The sequence below is a fragment of the Meles meles genome, chromosome 9, assembly GCF_922984935.1.
Source record: "Meles meles chromosome 9, mMelMel3.1 paternal haplotype, whole genome shotgun sequence".
NCBI lineage: Eukaryota > Metazoa > Chordata > Mammalia > Carnivora > Mustelidae > Meles > Meles meles.
Window position 1 is genome coordinate 50,859,560 of NC_060074.1, and position 14,724 is coordinate 50,874,283.

General features: G+C 40.4%; 1 protein-coding gene across 3 annotated transcripts in view; it reads right to left on the reverse strand.

The window, feature by feature from the left end:
• Positions 1-14,408, reverse strand: part of STAM2 (signal transducing adaptor molecule 2) — a 51,003-nt gene extending 36,595 nt beyond the window's left edge. The window contains exon 1 of one of the 3 annotated variants that reach the window (XM_046019289.1): positions 14,127-14,408. In XM_046019289.1, the coding sequence (XP_045875245.1) occupies positions 14,127-14,166 (40 nt within the window). In that variant the 5' untranslated portion in view covers positions 14,167-14,408. The remainder of the gene's footprint in view (positions 1-14,126) is intronic. The other 2 variants (XM_046019288.1, XM_046019287.1) reach the window with 2 other exon arrangements.
• Positions 14,409-14,724: the final 316 nt, after the last annotated feature.

Genomic DNA, 14,724 nt, shown 5'->3' on the forward strand with positions numbered 1-14,724 from the left:
ATGAGCAATATATGAGGAAATGAATAACAGGCAGTGCAGGTCTGAGATCATTGAGGGAAGGGAAGTATGAAGGCCCTATGATGGCCCAAGCTTTTGCTTAGGAACACTTTCCTGTCCCAACACAAGGGGAACTCACCCAAGCAGAGCAGCTGGGTTAAAAAGACCATATTTCTGAGCACCAAAGTTCTGGGATTTGACATGGGTCCTTGGTCAAGGGCTAGGTAGGCTACTTGAATCTCTAAGAAGTCTAGCAGAGACCCCCTACTATGGGGCTGAAAGGTTTGGCAGTGCAAGAAGTCTTTGGAGTTCCTGCTTATTATGGACTGAACAGTTGTATCCCCACAAAATTCCGATATTCAAGACTCAACTTACAGTGTTGTTATATTTGGAGACTGAGCCTTTATCTAAAGGTTAAAACAGATCATAGGGATGGAACCCTGATTCAAGAGGATCAGTATCCTAATAGGAAGAGACAACATGGAGCTCACTATATCTCACCATCTCTCCATACAAGCACAAAGAAGAAGTTATGTGAGCACACAATGAAAAGGCAGCCATCTGCAACCCAAGGAAAGAGACATTTCATCAGACACCAACCCTGCCGGTATCTTGCTCCTGGACTTCCAGTCTCTACAACCGTAAGAAGAAAAATTTATTGTTGAATTCACCTAATTCAAGGTTTTTTGTTATAGAAGCCCAAGTGAACTAATACTCCACCCAACTAGAGTAGAGAGAACATTTCAGGCATTCAACTGAAACACAAAAAGTGAGTAAGGCTCCCTGTAATTTAATTCCAGAGTAGAGAGAACATTTCAAGCATTCAACTGAAACACAAAAAGTGAGTAAGGGTCCCTGTAATTTAGTTCAATATCAAAATAGGCCTGCGTCACAAAGAAAACCAAACCTAACAAAAACCTAAAAGATCCTCCCATAACAAAATTACCTGACAGAGCGGCACCTGGGTGGCTCAGTGGCTTAAAGCCTCTGCCTTCGGCTCAGGTCATGATCCCAGAGTCCTGGGATCGAAACCCACATTGGGCTCTCTGCTCTGCAGGGAGCCTGCTTGCCTTCCTCTCTCTCTGCCTACCTCTCTGCCTACTTGTAATCTCTGTCTGTCAAATAAATAAATAAAATCTTTTTAAAAAATTACCTGACAGAACAAAATTCAACACTCTTTAAACAAAGACAACATAATCTAGCCTCCTTAAAAAAAAATCATATGAACAGCATAATATAAAAAGTCACCAGTAAAATATAAGTAATTGACAGAAAATAGCATACTTTAAATATCAGAATTAGCACACACACACACACAAAAGGTACTTTACAGCAGGTATTACCAGGAACTTAAAGCAAAAGACTGTCATAATAAGTAAGTAGATGATGAGTACTCAGCAGAGAAAAGGGAACTATAAAATTACAATTTCTAGAATTAAAAAGTCAGATTATAAACTAAACAAATTGACTAGACGGGCTTAAAAACAGACTGGAGACTGGAGAAACAGTGAATGTAAAGAAAAATCAATAGCAGTTCTCAAATTTGAAGAACAAAGAAATTTTAACTAGACAGTCTCAGTATAATACTAACTTTTTAAACTTGCTATGTAACAAATTACTACAAGTTAGTATTTTAAAACACCATCCATTATTATCTCATAGTCCTATAGTTAAAATCCAGGTATGCTTGGCTGGATTCTATGCTCAGAGTATTGTTAAGACTTCTTATTGGGGTTTGGTGTTACTTAACTAAAACATGATAACTAAATTCACACAAATTGGAACTATATAAGGAGAGAACTATCTGTACATTAAAGCAGAGTTTAAATCTTTCCTCAAATGTGCATGGAACTATCAAAACCTGGAAATAATCTAGGACAATATACACAGTATATTCTCTAAATACAATGTTTTTGGGGTGCCCGGGTGGCTCAGAGGGTTAAGCCTCTGCCTTGCGCTCAGGTTATGGTCTCAGAATCCTGGGATTGAGCCCCACATAGGGCTTTCTGCTCAGCGGGGAGCCTGCTTCCCCCTGCCCCCGCCTGCTTCTCTGACTACTTGTGATCTCTGTCAAATAAATAAATAATCTCTAAAAAAATACATACATACATAAATGTTTTGTTGTTTTTAATTAGACCAAGTTTAATACCCAACCACATGGAAATTTACAGTCAGGACGTATAAATAATTAAGATAATAACAGAGGGCAATATATAAATTTGTTGTAATTAGTATACAACATATAAGTATCTTTTTAATTTTTTTTAAAGATTCCATTTATTTATTTGTAAGAGAGAAAAAGAGCACACATGTACACCTAAGCAAGGGAAGCAGCAGGCAGAGGGAGAAACAGGCTCCCCGCTGAATAAGAAGCTCCATGTGGGATTCAATCCCAGCACCCTGACTTGAGCCAAAGGAAGACACTTAACTAAATGAACCACCCAGGTGTCCCAACATATCAACATCTTGAGACATGACTAAAGCAATGCTTAGATCTTAGAGGAAAAATTGTCTTTTACATATTAATAAGAAAAACACCAATTATTTTTATACCTTAAATTATAGTAGGAGTAGAGGAGAAAACCGGAAAAATTTTTTTTTCAATAGCAGAAATAAACTAGAAAATGGGAAGTAAGTAAATAGAATTCATTTTTCGAATCTAACAAGAAATCACAACTGACAGCGTTTACTAAAGATATAAAAATGTTCTCTCTTTGGACCAATTCATTATGAACTAAATAATTACTGAAAATGTAGGTGAGCCAAATTTTTCTAGTTTATAAATAAGTCATACGTGTTTAATGATTAAAATAATGATATATACTGGTGCGCCTGGATGCCTCAGTGGGTTAAAGCCTTTGCCTTCGGCTCAGGTCATGATCCCAGGGTCCTGGGATTGAGCCCGGCATCGGCAGGGAGCCTGCTTCCCTTCCTCTCTCTCTGGCTGCCTCTCTGCCTACTTGTGATCTCTGTCTGTCCAATAAATAAATAAAATCTTTTAAAAATAAATAAATAAAAATAATGATATATACTTAAGTTTCTAGACCACACAACTTTTGTGTAAATTTGACTAAAATATTTATATTCAAAAATTCAACCCGATAGATAATAAATATTTCACCTCTTTCTCTGACTTAATAACAACCAAACTTCTAGCATTCTAGAATATCTAGGTTTAACATACATTTCCTTCATTTACTCCTCCCTCCTCATTTAATGTTTTGGTCTGTTTGGGTGTATTTCCTTGATGTGACTCTTCAGTTTACTCTGGGGAAAGCAGTAATGTAAATTCTACCTTAAAATACACTGTTCACAGTGTGGAGATTCCTCAAGAAATTAAAAATAGAGCTTCCCTATGACCCTGCAATTGCACTACTGGGTATTTACCCCAAAGATACAGATGTAGTGAAAAGAAGGGCCATCTGTACCCCAATGTTTATAGCAGCAATGACCACGGTCGCCGAACTGTGGAAAGAACCAAGATGCCCTTCAACGGATGAATGGATAAGGAAGATGTGGTCCATATACACTATGGAGTATTATGCCTCCATCAGAAAGGATGAATACCCAACTTTTGTAGCAACATGGACGGGACTGGAAGAGATTATGCTGAGTGAAATAAGTCAAGCAGAGAGAGTCAATTATCATATGGTTTCACTTATTTGTGGAGCATAACAAATAACATGGAGGACACGGGGAGACGGAGAGGAGAAGGGACTTGAGGGAAATTGGAAGAGGAGGTGAACCATGAGAGACTATGGACTCTGAAAAACAACCTGAGGGTTTTGAAGGGGTGGGGAGTGGGGAGTGGGAGGTTGGGGGAACCAGGTGGTGGGTAGTAGGGAGGGCACGTATTGCATGGAGCACTGGGTGTGGTGCAAAAACAATGAATACTGCTACGCTGAAAAGAAATTTTTAAAAAATTCATAAAAAAAAAGAAAGGAAAAAAATACACTGTTCACTATCTTCTTTTTTTTATACTGCTCATTATCTTCTAAAATGCAAATCAACTTACAGCTCTGAGTACTGAATGGTAGGTAATAATTTAATTAAGAACAACAGTACGTAATAGCTTCAAAACATTTTATATATGCTAAACCACTTATACTTCAATCAACTGAAGTAAGGATTCTCCGTTTTAGAGATGAGGAAACAGACACAGAAAAGTAACTAGCATAAGGACATACAACTAATAAGTAGTTAAACAGGGACTTCAATGTGGGGCATCTGGTTCAGGGTTTCCTCCCTAGTTTGAATTTTAAACAAACTGCTGCTTCAGTGCAATTTTTTTTCAAAACTGCTTAAGTAACTCTTCCCAACAAGTTAGTTTTCAGTTTCTCTATGTATGAATATTTTACACATACTGACTAGGAGAAATGTAAATTCAAGTCCTATCTAAAAGAAAAGGATCATCTAATATCACCTAATCTACCTCCACATCATCTAAAAAAATAATCTATTTAAGAGCTTCTTGATCTGGTGGAATACAGAAGAGTGACTGACCCTCTTTTGATTTTACACATCACCATTAGAATTGGGGGGGGCACGTAGGACAATTAGGAAGGAGGGGGGAAACCACATCAAAGTCATCTTTTACTGCTTTGTAATATTGTAAACCACTTATTGAAAAGGCAAAAGGTTTAGGACCAGCATTTGAATTTCTGCAAATTCACTTTTTTCCTGGCTGATAACTCCCCAACATGCCCTCTCTAAACCCACACCTCACCAACTCCCTCCCAACTCCACAAAATGGGCATGCTCATTTCCACACTCTTACATTAGGGAATAGGGACGAAACAAAAATGTAGTAAGCATAATTTTTATTGTAACAGACCTATCAGGAAGCTTCATGCGCATGATAGCTGGAGAAAAGGAAAAATGAATCTCCAAAGTAGCTAAAATGTCAAAGATGGAAAATCAAAAGCAGTTAGACTGCACAGGCAATCACATGACCTTTTCAAACTGAGGAAATCATCATGCACACTCTGTATGCATCTGTGAGGTACACATACCGCCCATTAAACACTGAAGACCTGCCTTCTATACACCCAGCTCTGAAACTAATTTACTAGCCCAAGGTCTCTACAGAGTTCACCTTGACTCAGATTATGAGAGATTAAAATGGCTGCCATGCTTAAAAGATGAGTTGTGAAAATTAAGTAAAAAGAATAATAGATGAAACACTTAAAATAGATACTTCAAAAAAGAGGTTATTCGTTTGTTTGATTGATTCGTATTGATTGATTGATTGATTAATTGAAGAGTTGTGTGTTCCACTGACTAAGGCAGCCAGGTGCCCCTCAAATAACTGTACTTAAAGTGCAACAGTCATCAGATAAATACATATTAAAACTACAATGAGATAACACTAGAATAACTAAAATTTTAAAAGTATAGCACTAGGTACTGACAAATTCCTGACATGAAATGGAAGCAATATGAGCTTAAAATAAGTAGATGGGTGGGACACTTCAGAACACTGATTTTCAGAGGGTGTTGTCTGATACATGTCACACTGACCATTTTGGGTTTAATCCCTAAACTAAATACAAAGATTTATTCACGATCAAGTGGAGTAACAGAGCCAAAAAAGGCAACAACATAAAAAAAAAATTCTTTTCCTTCAACCGTCAAGGGCATAGCACTACTAGGAAAACCAAAACCTGCAGTACTAGATTTAGGCAGAGCTTTTAGGAGAGAATGTTAAGATACTTCATCCCATGACACATAAAAGCAAAAGAATCTGCTTCAGATAACAATTAAAAAATCCCTTTTAGGGCGCCTGGGTGGCTCAGTGGGTTAGGCCGCTGCCTTCAGCTCAGGTCATGATCTCAGGGTCCTGGGATCGAGTCCCGCATCGGGCTCTCTGCTCAGCAGGGAGCCTGCTTCCCTTCCTCTCTCTCTGTCTTCCTCTCTATCTACTTGTGATCTCTCTCTGTCAATTAAATAAATAAAATCTTTTAAAAAAATCCCTTTTAGTTCACATAACCTAAATCCTGAGTCTCTACAATTCTCATGTTTCATGTGAGAATAAACAAATGCTTCATGAAAGAATGTTTACTGACCAAAGAGTCTGCCAAGTTTTTAGTTACAATAAAAATTTCACTAGCAAATTTCTTTCATCCTATATGTAACTATCATTTAAAAATTATAATAGGGATACAGTACATAATAATTTTTAATTCTTTGTCATTTTCCTTCATGCTTTTATAAAAGACCTATTAAATACAACTTCTGTTGTTGCATTAAAAGTCAGCCAGAACTGTAAATACTTTGGGGCACCTGGGTGGCTCAGTTGTTAAGCATCTGTCTTGGGCTCCTGTCATGATTCCAGGACCTTGGGATAGGCTCCCTGCTCAGCGGGGAGCCTGCTTCTCCCTCTCCCACTCCCCCTGCTTGTGTTTCCTCTCTTGCTGTTTCTGCCAAATAAATAAAATCTTTAAAAAAAAAAAAAAAAGAACTGTAAATACTTCATGGGATTTTCAGTTTTCAACATTCTTTAACTAGAGGACTCTAAGGAAAATCTTTGAATGCCAACAGTGATAGCTGTCACAAACAAGTTTCAGTGGTAAAGAAATATTAAGTGTTCCACAGAGTGTCATAGGAGAGGTGCTTATTCTTCAGACATTAGCAGTTATAGGTCCATTAAAAAGTGTTAGAAAGACAAATATCATATGATTTCACTCATATGCAGAATTTAAGAAACAAAACAGATGAACATATGGGAAGGGGGAAAAGGGGAAAAAAGAGGGACACAAACTATAAGGGACTCTTAATAGAGAACAGAGGGCTGACGGAGGGAGGTAGGTGGGATTCAGGCAAGATGGGTGATGGGTATTAAGGAAGCACTTGTTGGGATGAGCACTGGGTGTGGTACATAAGTGATCAATCACTCAATTCTACTCCTGAAACCAATATTGCACTGTATGTTAACCGACTGAAAAAATTAAAAAATAATAATGTTAAGGGTAGTCTAAAAGATGGGAACAGGATTTATTACTCCAAAAGAAGACGTGAAGATGCCAATAAACTAATGTGAACTAATGTGTCCTAAAAAGGAAAGGATAAGGGAAAAGGATGAGCAATACCAAAATGTCTCAGGTTTCTAGAAACAATATTCTCACCAAGGGGGTTTGACAAATGTTTCTGCTTGACATATAACTGATACAGGAAGGCAGACTATGAGCAAAAATATTTTTAGAAACTTTGTGAAAGGGCACCTGGGTGGCTCAGTCGGTTGAGCATCTGACTTTGGCTTAGGTGGTAGGCTTAGGTCATGATCTCGGGGTCCTAAGATTGAGCCCCGCGGCTGCTCAGTGGGGAGTCTGCTTGCTTATCCCTCTCCCCCTGCCCTTCCCCTCAACTTGTGCCCTCTCAAAGGAATAAACAAAATTAAAAAAAAAAAAAGGGGGGGGTGCCTGGGTTGGTTAAGCAACTGTGTCAGCTCAGGTCGTGATCCCGGAGACCGGGGATCCAGTCCCACATCCGGCTCCCAGCTCCACAGGGAGTCTGCTTCTCCCTCTGACCTCTCCTCACCTCTCATGCTCTCTTTCTCAAATAAATAAATAAAATTAAAAAAAAACAACAACAAAACTTTGTAAAAGATAAAGTGAAAAGCCAAAAGGAGGGGAGAAAGAGAAGGTTAGATCTGGGGAGGCAAGGTAACCAAGGAAAGAAAAAAATGATGGTTAGAATTATAAGTTGTCAAGTCACTGGAGTTTGATATTCTATACTACATACTATAAGCAAGGTCTATTCTTTTAACACTCAGAACACTTTAAGGTTCTTTCATTTGAACAAAAAAAAAAGCAGCACAGAGACACATCCACCTAAGAACACAGCTACAGTATTATCTTGCATATTTACTTGTAGAAAAATAATCCTCTTACCCTCTTGCCTTATTTTCAAACTATAAGTAAGTTCAGAACCAATTATTATTAAAAGGAATAAAAACATCTACTTTTAATTATCAACATCATCAGTTCACAGGAAACAAAAATATAAATTACAATGCCTTTATCTTAAATGCTAAAAGAGCATAAAAGAGATTCCCTTTTATGATTATACCACTGTGATTCATAAACCAGTATGAAAGAACAAAGTCTAAAAACAGCTAAGACTATGAAAATGAAGAAAAACAAAACAGGGGAACTTGTCCAAGGCCACTGACATTTAAATGTGGTATTGTTGGCAGACTAGACAGAGAACAGTGTAGAAGGACCAAAAGCACAGACACAGGCTTCATACTTTCATACAGTACATTCCTTAATGTAATTTCTTAATTCCTTTCCTGATGATTTTGGGACACTTTCATACAGTACAGTACATTAAGGAATGTACTGTATGAAAGTGTCCCAAAATCATCAGGAAAAGACAGACAATTCAGTAGGTAGTGATTAGACAATAAATTATTGTCTACTACAGCTGATTATCCAATCAAATTCCTCCTCAGACCTTGCACAAATATCAAGTCCAGGTGGATTAAAGACCTAACTGTGAAAATCAAAACAAAAAATCTTTCAGAAAAAAATATGACAAGATCCTTATAACCTCGGGGTAGAGAAGCCTTTCTTAAAGTAAGAAAAATGAAATCAAGAAAGACAGTATCAATGAATTAAAACTTAAATTTTGTTGGGACACCTGGGTGGCTTACTTGTTTAAGTGTCTGCCTTCAGCTCAGGTCATGGTCTCTCAGTCCTGGAGTGCCACTTGCTCAGCAGGAAGTCAGCTTCTTCCTCTCCCTCTGCACCTCCCCTCCCGTACCCCTGCAGGAATCTGTGTATGGCACACGCCCACACTCTCTCTCTCTCTCTCAAATGAATAAATGAAATCTTTTTTAAAAATCTTAAATTTCTTAATGAAAGACAACAAACTGAGATACATATCTGCAATTCACACAACCAACAGATTAGTAGAGAATGTACAAGGAACTCTAAAATTCAGAAAGACAAAATAATCCAACAGAGTAATAAGTAAAAATAACAAGCAGGTAACTTACAGAAAAAGAAAACAAAATAACCAAGAAATAAGTTAAAAGATGCTCAACTTTACCAGCAATGAAGCTGAAATGAAAACACTGCCCTATTTCACACTCATCAACTTGGCACAGATGTAAAAATATGACACCCAGGGTTCATAAGGATGGCGAACAAGAAAGAACTTTACTGGGGCACCTGGGTGGCTCAGTGGGTTAAAGCCTCTTTAACTTTTTTTTTTTTTCTTTGGCTCGGGTCATGATCCCAGAGTCCTGGGATCGAGCCCCGCATCAGGCTCTCTGCTCAGCGGGGAGCCTGCTTCCTCCTCTCTCTCTGCCTGCCTCTCTGCCTAGTTGTGATTTCTCTCTGTCAAATAAATAAAATATTAAAAAAATTAAAAAAAAAAAAAGGAAAGAAAGAACTTTACTGCCACTGCTGGTGGGAGTAAAATCTCCCACAAGCACTTGGAAAGGCAGTTCTGCACTAATAATTTGCAAGTTTGCACTATCTATACTTTAGGTAAGGAATTTTACTTCAAGATAAAACCCCTAGGGAATCTCTCACTCACATAAACAAGAAAACCTGGGTAAGAACTTTCACACACTGTTGTCTATGGCAAAAACCTGGAAAAAACCTTCATGTCCACCAATAGGAGAATTAACAAATAATGTGGTGTATTCATACAAAGGAATACCACACAACTGCTAAAATTAATGAACTAGAGCTATAAATATCAACAGAAATAATTCACAAAAATGCTGAATGACAAGATCCAAATGACAAAGAATGACACTATTTTTTACGAAGTTTAAAAACATGCAAAACAATACATATAGTGTATTTGTGTATGTGTGATTTGTATTATAAAATACAGTTTTATCTTTTTGGAGAGTGTTTAACACTGAGAAAGGAGGAGAAAGAATAGGATTAGGAATAAAACAGGACAAGAAGAGTTGCTAAACGTTACAAAGAATTTCAACTCTATCTTGAATGTTTTCTTTAAAAAAAAAAAGTGTGGCAATATTAGGCTTGACAGAGTTGGCTAATAGGATATATCATATCCTGTACTTTATGTTAAAATACATCAATTAAAATGTTAAGAATGTGAAGACTTAAGGTTATAAACAAAATACAGAAAGAAATTAACTATTAAAGTGATCACTCTCAACCATAACCAAAATTTAACTAATTTTTTGCAAAATTTACAGCAACCTCACTTCAAGAATTGTCTTGGGGCGCCTGGGTAGCTCAGTGGGTTAAGCTGCTGTCTTCGGCTCGGGTCATGATCTCAGGGTCCTGGGATCGAGTTCCGCATCGGGCTCTCTGCTCCGCAGCGAGCCTGCTTCCCTCTCTCTCTCTGCCTGCCTCTCTGTCTACTTGTGATCTCTCTCTGTCAAATAAATAAATAAGGGCGCCTGGGTGGCTCAGTGGGTTAAGGCTCTGCCTTCGGTTCGAGTCGTGATTCCAGGGTCCTGGGATCGAGCCCCACATTGGGCTCTCTGCTCAGCGGGGAGCCTGCTTCCCCCTCTCTCTCTGCCTGCTTCTCTACCTACTTGTGATCTCTGTCTGTCAAATAAATAAATAAAATATTCAAATAAATAAATAAAATCTTTAAAAAAAAAAAAAAAAGAATTGTCTTAAGAGGGGAGCCTAGGTGGCTCAGTGGGTTAAAGCCTCTGCTTTCGGCTCAGGTCATGATCCCAGGGTCCTAGGATGGAGCCCCACATCCAGCTCTCTGCTCAGCAGGGAACCTGCTTCCCCAGCGCTCTCTGCCTGCCTCTCTGCCTACTTGTGATCTCGGTCTGTCAAATAAATAAATAAAACCTATTTTTAAAAAATGTCTTTCGGTACACCTGTGTAGCTCAGTTGGTTAAGCATTCAACTCTTGATTTCAGCTCAGGTCATGATCTCAGGTAGTGAGCCTGAGCCCCCAAGCTGGGCTCCGCACTGGGTGTGGAGACTGCTTTGGGTTCTCCCTCTCTCTCTCCCCCTCTGCCCTTCCACCTCCACTCTAACAAACTCAAATAAATATTTTCTTTTTTAGGAGTCTCCTTTCAAGATAAAAGTTCACACTTCAATCCACTGTGTCATTAAGTGTTTTATAGAGGTAGAATTTGAGCTCAGCTTTGTGGGATATAAGTTAGTATATCTATAAGGAAGGCAATACTAAGGTTGTTGAAAAAAGAAAAAGGATTATCAGTAAACAGAAAATGGCACAAAGGCAGAAAATGCCTTCTCCACCCCCCAAAAAATGTTGTCTGGCTAGAGTAGGGAGAAAAAAGATGTGCAAGTCACAACTGAGCTAGAGTTGGGGAGAGAAAAGCCAAGTCGTGACCTGGGAAGCAATGTAATGACACTGGAAAAACTGGCATAAAACATAAGAAAATGACATCTTCCTTTTTAACATTATCTTCTCAGTCTTCCTACTGTGGCTCTGTCCCTCACATTTCATCTTCCCTTGAAATCTCTCAGAATGGCTGCCCCAACCAAGCTCCATCTCAAGAACCCTATACAACCACTTTAAGATGTGGAGGTAGGGGAGGATGGTGGGAGGTATGTGGATATGTTTTATTTTTTTATTAAGATTTTATTTATTTATTTGACAGAAAGAAATCACAAGTAGGCAGAGAGGCAGGCGGGGGATGGGGGGGAGCAAGTTCCCTGCTGAGCAGAGAGCCAGATGCGGGACTCTATCCCAGGACCCTGAGGTCATGACCTGAGCTGAAGACAGAGGCTTTAACCCACTGAGCCACCCAGGTGCCCCAATATGTTGTATTTTTTTGCTCAACACAGCTTCAAAGGAATTTTACTGAACAAAACAAAAATCCAGATTTGAAGAAATCAAATAAAATACTTGAAGAGCTCACATTGCCATAGCTAACATACCCTTCGGGGTTTATAGGCTCTGACTCCAAGAAAAAAACAGGAACCTGTTGGAGATCCTTACTTCCTAGGCTTTGGCCTGCTTCCATCTGACAAGTCATATGCCATCAACAACTTAAGAATGCCTTTGTAGACATCTTGATCCACTACAGCTTTTTCTCAAGGTCTGAGGGAAGAATTTCTTCCCGACATGAATGATGTCAAGACAAGAATGCTCGACCTCCAGTGAAACTGCACCTACAAAAGGAATGTGGTTTCATCTTTAAAAACCCTTAAATATAAAATGACCATATACATGTCGTTAGAGGTGGTTACATCCTGCAGGCAGAATTACTGTCAAGAAAGGAGAAGGAGAGACAGAGAGGAGAATGTTAACATCTTTACAAAGAAAGCATGTGCCTGAAAGTCCTTGTTGTCTTTTCAGGGAAGATGACTTTTAAAGAGAAAGAATGAAAGGCATCTTGTGTATTTCCAGCAATATATTTATTACATTATTATTTTACATATGTATGTATCCTCCATTAGACTGAGAGTTCCTCGAGGGCAAGAATTCAGTCTATTAAATTTTTGTGTCCCCAGAAATTAACAGATACACACACAATACAGGTACACACACTAATCATTCAATGATGTTTTTTGAATGAAAAGTGAACAGAAGAATGACCAAAAAAAAAAAAAAACCCAATCAGACTGAAACAAAATCAGACTGAAACAAAAAGGGTAAGTGAAAAGGCAATGAACATATCCTAGATATCTCACGTTAAATAATAACTTGCTTATATTACTTAACTATTTCAAATTAAAAGGAAATTTCTGTTCTGAAAAACATTAACATATAACTTTTCTTCTGTGATATGGATTTAAGGGCAATTTAAACTCCATATAATTTCATTCCACTTTTTCTATTAATCCCATTTACATGTCTATTTTTTAAAAAGATACTTATTTATTTATTTGAGAAAGGGAGCAAGCGAGCAGTGGGGAGGGACAGAGGGAGTGGAAGAAGCAGACTTTCCACTGAGTGGGGAGCTGGATGCTGGATGCTGGGCTGGAACCCAGGATCCGGAAATCATGAGCTGAGCTGAAGGGCCATCTGACTGAGTCACTCAGGTGCCGCCCATTCACTTGTCTAAAAGAAGTTATTAGTGGGGGGCACCTGGATGGCTCAGTTGGTTGAGCATCTGCCTTTCGATTTCAGCTCAAGTCATGATCTCAGAGTCATGAGATCAAGGCTATGTTGGGCACAGAGCCTACCTGAGATAGTCTCTCTCTCTCCCCACCTCCCCTCAAGGAAAAGAAGAAAAAGTAGTAGATGATGTTGTTACTGGTGGGCCTCAATCAAACTCGCTCTTTTATCCTCAAACTGTCTTTTGGATAGTGACTTCAATCACACTTGAGCTAACAAGTATTTGAAGCTGTGACTGGTGGCATTGCCAATGAAATAATCTATACACGGCAGTGTTTTTTGTTTGAACAGTAGTGCCTCCTTTCCTACCGTAATATTAAACTGTGATCCACTACGCCATACAGGGACTTTAGGAATCACTGAGGGGAAGGTCAGATTCTACTGTTCTTCTAGTGCCCAAAATAAGTTCTCATATCCTATCATCTTTTCTCTCATTCCACAGTCACTAAAAACATCATCGCTCTTACAACTCCAACAAATAAAACAGCAGTTCTAAACTGTTTTGAGATCCTAGGGCTTTTTCATACCCTAAGACAGAACATCTCGGAGCACTTGCGCCATCCAGAGATAGTAACACTTCAAACCACTGTGAATAAATCCTGAAGCTGTACTAACAGAGCTTGGACGCGTTTGTATCGGAGCGAGGTGAAAGAGGGTTTTCCTATTGAATGGAGGCAAGTCGGGGTCTCTTGTGTTAGGCTACCTCAGATAGGAGGGTCTTTCCACCGCTGCATCATCCACAAGTTGGGGCGGGGGGGGGGGGGGTGACGAACCAACTGTAGACGGAGCAGGAAGTTTGTATCATCAACTCCGCAAATGCTTACTTGATCCAGTCCCCGGCGAGCCACAGGCTCTTCCCTATTCGTACGCTCGGCGAGGACGTTCCGGGACTCCGACCTCCGGTGTGCAAGAGGCACTCCCCAGGCCGCTAGCGACGCGTCAAGGTAGCCCCCTAAAAACTCCGGGCAGCGAGGCAGCGGCGCCGCCCCCTTCGTTCCCTTAGCTCGGCTTTCGAGTCCCCGGAGTCGCCGCCGCCCACTTTCTAGCACAACAAACAGCAGTCCGAGCCCGTGCCCAGCACTTACCCACGTCCTGCTCGAAGGGGTTAGCGGTGAACAGAGGCATCTTGCCGTTCCCGAGCCCTAATCGCTGCGGTCTGGCTGTAGCGCGGCCGCCGTTCCAGGTTGGGTGACCCACGGCCGGCGCTTCCTAGACGGCTCCGCTCGGACCCCGTCTTCGCACTTCCGCCACAGCACCTGCCCGGCTCCCGCCTGACGGGCCACTCCGGGTCCGCACTCCACGCCGCGTTCCGGCCTAATTCTCTTTCCCGGACGAGCTCCGCAGGCGTGCGGATCCTCTCAGCGCTCCTGTCGCCGCCGCCTCCCGGGAAAAGGCAGCAGCCCTTGTCCCAGTCTTCCGTGAGGGGTCAGGCGGCCGCCGCGGCCACCTTTCCATCGCTAGGACCCCGGCAAGCCACGGAGCAGGGGACCTTCGGGGCCGGAAGTTGTCGCTCCTAGAACTGGCGACCCTGAAAGCCCGGAAGCCACCGTGTGGGTGGCGGCAGTGAAGGGGCGCGGTCGTGCGGGATATTCCGCGTTCAGAAGATCTAATTCTCGCTCATTTAATTCGTTCCTAAACTTGCAGTCTAATCCCTCGAGGGCGGACCAGTGGCTGCGTTTGCGT